Below are 6,118 nucleotides of genomic sequence, written 5' to 3'. Positions count from 1 at the left end.
GTACTTTGTTTTTTAATCAATGCACGTTTTTTCGATGTAAAAAAAAATTATTTCTAAAGTAGGATGAAGATTTGAACTCACGACATTTAGATTCCCATACACGATTTGACCCTAGCTCCTCAATCTGCATTTATATCCAAGTTTTATGATCTACCAATAGATGAACTCGAAGTTTTTAATATTTATAAACTATTAGGAACTAAACTCCTTAATAAAGCGTTTCCACATAACTCAAACTACCCCATAGGCCCATAGGTCATATGTACCTACTTACTCTATTTCTTTATAAGTGCATCACTTTAACTTTTGCACTATTTACACACCTCACTTTGACCATATTTTTGTTACTAATATATAAAAACAAAAATGATCATATAAAATATTATTGTATTTGTTTTCAATGGATAATTTTTATAGTATCTTTTTAACTTTTAAAATACATAATTCGAAATATTAATGGTCAAAGTTGTACGTTGACAAGCGTAAAACTCAAACTGTTGCACTTATTTAAAAACAGAGGTTAATGTATATTAAACCGTCTCGAAAAATCTTATTTTTTGCTTTGATATCAAATACTCTATGGGCAAAAGGTAGAAAGGAGCTTGACTGTAAGACCCACCAGTCGAGTAACATCATAAACAACATTTATTATTAACAAAAATTATTAAAAGAGACGGTCTAATTTCAATATAAAAGTAAACTTAGTAATAAAATGGATTAAACTAGTCACTGAATGAAATTAACTTAATCACTATTGGCCGAATTCTCTTCTTAATATTGAACTTACCATTGTCTAATTTTAAGATAAAAGTAGACGATTTCTTAAAAGACAAACTCTATTACTTCCTCCGTTTCAAAATAGATGGTACATTGTTGACTAAAACGTTTGTCGAGACACTACTTTGACTACTAATATCTTTAATTATGTATTAGAGTAAAGTATATAAATTTTGATTTTCTGAAAATATACATTAAGACAAATCCAACAACATATTACATTATAACATTTGATTTTACCTAATAGTAAATAATGCATGGTCAAACCTCATTCATGAATAGTGGAAAAGTCAACAATGTAGCATCTATTTTGAAACGGAGGAAGTATTAAAAATCGAAATACCCTCTCCTCAATGTGGTAAGATACTAAGATCTACAATAAATATTGACATATAGCCTCAAAAAGTAAAGAGATTCTTCCCACAAACATCGTTATGCAAAGAAGCACGTCCATTCAATAACATTTACCCGATCACATCAAAACATAAACTATGAGTGTGGAAAAAGATATAGAAATAAAAACAAACGCGTTCCCTCCTAATAATACGGGCGCAAGAATCTCTGTATCTTTCACCAAATTAAGTTCAATCCATAAATTAACCTATTTTTATTCCCCTACATGTCACCAACTAATCAACTCTTTAACTACCAGCTGACTTTTCTATATTATCTTACCTATATTTATACATTTCTCTCTCTCTTTCTCCCGCCTTTTCTCCCTTCATCTTCCTAACTTCATAACAACCTTCTGTTTTCTTCAACCGTTCTCATTTCTCTTAAAAAAAATAGCAAACTCTCCCAATAATTTTTTTTGATGACACACTAAATCAATAACATTTTTGTTTAGGGAGAAAAAGAGTTAAACATACTCATACATACCTTAAGAAACAAAAACAACAAAAAGAATTGAGTATGTATAATTCCGGGAGCATAGAAAGATCTCAATATGCAACCATGTATTCTAATCCCAATCTTCCGAGAACGGGCGACGAAAGCATCGATTATTCGGCTCGAGAGAGTAGTTTTTCGGCGTTCGGAGGTAACTCTTTTATCGATGATAATCCAAGGATGAGTGCTGAGATGTCTCCGATGATGATGTCTCCTTGGAATCAGGTATCTCCATTTACTAAATCTAATTGGTCTCAACAATCTGATAATAATCCGTCGTTCGATTCGGGTCAACAAAGTGCACTAGTGGGTTCTCTTGTACGAGAAGAAGGCCACATTTATTCTTTAGCTACTAAGGGTGACTTATTGTATACTGGGTCCGATAGTAAAAATATTCGAGTTTGGAAGAATCTTAAGGAATTTTCCGGGTTTAAATCCGCTTCTGGATTGGTTAAAGATATTGTTATAGCGGGTGGAAAGATATTCACGGGTCATCAAGACGGTAAGATCCGAGTCTGGAAAGTCTCACCTAAGAACCCTAGTATACATAAACGATCAGGGTCGTTACCAACGTTGAAGGACTTATTTAAAGCATCAATAAAACCAAGCAATTACGTCGAGGTGAAACGACACCGTAGCTCATTATGGATTAAGCATTCAGACGCAATTTCATGCCTTAGCATGAGCGCGGAACAAGGGATATTATACTCATCATCATGGGATCGGACTTTTAAGGTATGGCGAATATCCGATTCGAAATGTCTCGAATCAGTGGCAGCTCATGAGGATGCTGTGAACTCGGTTGTAGCGAGTTCGGAAGGAATGGTTTTCACGGGATCCGCTGAAGGGACAGTAAAAGTATGGAGAAGAGAAATGCAAGGTAAGGTAACAAAACATTTCTTTGTTCAGACACTACTTAAGCAGGAATGTGCTGTTACTGCGCTAGCTGTGGATCCTACAGGGTCCATAGTGTACTGTGGTTCAAGCGATGGAATGGTGAATTTCTGGGAACGAGAGAAAAATCTAGCCCACGGTGGTGTTCTAAGGGGTCATAAGCTAGCAGTCTTATGTCTCTCGGCTCGAGCTCGACTCGTGTTCAGTGGCTCCGCTGATAAGACCATCTGTGTGTGGCGTAGGGAAGGCACGGTGCATACGTGCCTGTCCGTCTTAACCGGCCACAACGGGCCGGTTAAGTGCTTAGCTGTGGAGGATGACAAGGATGCCAAGGGCCACCGGTATATAATATACAGTGGAAGCCTTGATAAGTCTGTTAAGGTATGGAACATTGCAGATCAAGAGGGAGTTTATCCTATGGGTATGGGAATGGGAATGGGAATGGGAATGGGAATGATGCAGCAGCAGCAAGTAATGGATGATTCTACATCGGAATCATTGAGGTCCGATCGTAGCTCACAAGTTTGATTAACACAACATTTGATATTGATATGATTTGATCACCTCGGTATGAAATGAAATGTGTATGAATGAGGGTAAATGGAAAGGGAAATCTGATTATGGAGATAATTGTTATTTTGATTAATTATATTTGATCTAAATGCTTGTTTGACATTTTAAGACATGGTAAGTAAATGTCTTGTTAACCATGTAATTGTAGTTTTTTATTTCTTCACATTGGATTCGGCCGGAGAAACAAATATTTGATTTTACTTCTTGTAATCTTCCTACGTACCTCAAATATTTGAAACAAAATGAAAAAAAGATTGGAGATTTTATTGTTTAATGTTGCCCCATAATTCATCGTTCATGTATAATATATAGATTCGTAATGGCAAGACGTGCATTCAAATAGTACGGTTATGTTTTTGTTTCGAAGAAAGAAGACTTTATGGTGGGTTGACTACTAGTAATTGCTAGGACATGAATAGATTTCTGAACAACACCTAATTCTTTTTTTTCAACATATTTGACTTTTTTGTTATTAGGAAAGATACTTGATTGGAAGACCAACTCCAGCTAGACTACTAGACTGCAGGACATATCAGCTCAAAAACTGGATACAAGGTTAAACAACCCATATTAAATGCCCAACATATTGTTGGAATGACAATGCCCTGGAATTCAGGGTGGTACTCCACTGAGCTACTACATCTCCCTCAAAATATTTGACTTTTAGCCTTCTAATAAATATTTTTCATCATTTATATTTCCAATAATCTATTTGTAAAAACGATCCCGCTAAAGGACGTCCTGGGGCGGTACATAAGAATTAGGTAGAAAAACATTAAATGCATTGTTCTACTTTTTTTTTGGTTAATAACTGAGCAAGCATAAATTAGATAAAAGGTCAATTACAGCAAAGTCTAAGAGGATAAAGTCTCCTGCACCTCAACATACGAGGTGTTTAAAACATTGTTTAGTTCACAAACATAGATTCTTAAACAAGCCGGGGGAGGGTTAGACAAAATACAAATGGTGTTGAAGCCATCTCTTCTCCCTTTTGCTTCCTTTGCCTACGCATCTGCTAGTGCATTCGTGGCTCTGCCTTCATGGATGATGATGACGTCTTGCAATTCTAGGCTCAACACCCTGCATTCATTAGATAAGCTCGAAATGTTAGTAGAAAGGTTACTCATTTTGTTAGTAGCCTTCCAAGCGATCATGCTATCTGTGGCTATAGTCACCTTCCTCCAACCTTTATTCTTTATCCAATTCAAGACCATAAGAATGGCTTTAATCTCCGTTTCCGCAGTATCGCAAGCGAAGGTTTTGGTTTGGATTCCTTCAACCCAAGACCCTAGATCATCTCTACAAACCGCTGCCAGGCAAGCCTCTTTGGTGGAGGGAAGGTAAGAAGAGTCGGTGTTTATTTTTAGATGGGGAGGTTTGGGGGGGGGGGGGTTTCCAAAGAGAAAGGGTGGTAGAAGGGGTGTTAGGAGCTTTACCTACCTTAGTATGGCTCTTAGAGTAGAACCATTCGGTAGCGGCCCAACAGAGATTTTTGATTAGGACATCTGACTTTATATTCTTTTTTTTAAAAACCCAAGAATTCCTTCTAATCCAAATAAACCAGATTGCAAACCCAAAAATGACATTAACCGGTAAATTAGCCAAAGAGGAGATGACACACTCGCTTAGATTTGTTTTAAGCCATTCGTTAAAAGTGGTAGATAAACAGTTCTTTAAATTTAGACCCGCCCATATTTCCGTTGCGCAAACACGAAGGATGTGATTCATGTCCTCTTCCATGTAATGGAAAAAATTGCAGAATTTACTAACATTAGGTATCCTCATATTAATGTTAACATTTGAAGGCATCCTACCCCACCAAATTTGCCAAAACAAGAAACGCATTTTTAGATACCATGGGCACTTCCAAATCCAGTCCCAAGACCCATCTTTTGGAGAGTCGAGGATTGAATCAAGGGCCATTTTTGAGCTGAACAAGCTGTTTTTTGTCCAAAGGCAGTAGGTTTCGTCATTCTTGTTAATGAACTGTGTATTGCGAATTTTTATTAGAGTTTCAGCAGGGATATTAATGGAGCTTATTCTGAGTATATCATTATCCTTGAGGCTGCTAAGTTTAAGGTCTAATTCATGAGGCAAAAGAGGGCCTTGAACGGTGGATCTAAGGTTTTCACCAAGCAACCATTTATCATTCCAAAGATTAATGCTAAAGCACCATTTCCTATCTTCCAAGCTAGGCTATTTTTGTAGAGATCCCAACCCAACCCTATGCTCTTCCAAATATGGGAGCCTCTCTTGAAGCTAGTAGGGTAGTCTTTATTATTCACATACTTTTCATGTATTATTTTAGCAGCCCACATAGTGTCATTATCTAGTTTCCAACAAAGCCTAGCAAGATTAATCATATTAATGTTCTTATTTGACATACAACCTAGTCCGCCCAGACTTTTGGGTTTACAAATGTTTTTCCAAGCAATCCAATTTATTTTCTTTTTGTTGTCTTTCCCATTCCAAAAGAAATTACTACATATTGAATCTAACTTAGCAATGAAGGAAGCAGGGAGGGCTATTGGATGCATGAGGTAACGGGGAATTGATTGTAGGGTGGAATTTATTAAAATCATTTTTCCAGCCTTTGAAAGTGCCCTAGCTTTCCAGGACGACAACTTAGAAGCCATTTTGTCGATAAGGAAAGATAATTTATTCTTTGAAGGTTTCCTATGACATAGTGGAAACCCCAGGTAGGTTCCGAGGTCATTTGTGCTAAGAATATTAAGTTCTTGTTCAAACTCATCTTTAATGTCCATAGGTGTGTTAGGCGAGAAGTAGAGCATGCTCTTGCTTTCATTAATTTTTTGACCCGATAGATGAAAGAAAGAGTGAAGGGTAGCATTCATGGTAGTTAGGGTACTCAAGCTAGCTTCTCCAAAAAGAAGGATATCATCAGCAAACATTAGGTGAGAGATTTCTGTAGCATTTCTCCTAACTCTGAATGGAGCCCACTCCTTATTGTTACAAGCCTCATGAA

General features: G+C 36.8%; 1 protein-coding gene across 1 annotated transcript; it reads left to right on the top strand.

Moving 5' to 3' along the window:
* Positions 1-1,493: 1,493 nt before the first annotated feature.
* LOC104907019 (protein JINGUBANG) lies at positions 1,494-3,361 on the top strand. Its single transcript, XM_010695868.4, has one exon. The coding sequence runs from the start codon at positions 1,690-1,692 to the stop codon at positions 3,085-3,087; it is 1,398 nt and encodes a 465-aa protein (XP_010694170.2). The 5' UTR covers positions 1,494-1,689; the 3' UTR covers positions 3,088-3,361.
* The last annotated feature ends 2,757 nt before the right edge of the window (positions 3,362-6,118 follow it).

The sequence above is a fragment of the Beta vulgaris genome, chromosome 4 (assembly GCF_026745355.1).
Source record: "Beta vulgaris subsp. vulgaris cultivar EL10 chromosome 4, EL10.2, whole genome shotgun sequence".
Lineage (NCBI taxonomy): Eukaryota > Viridiplantae > Streptophyta > Magnoliopsida > Caryophyllales > Amaranthaceae > Beta > Beta vulgaris.
The sequence above is the reverse complement of the archived record's forward strand: the minus strand, read 5'-3'. Positions and strand labels throughout refer to the sequence as shown.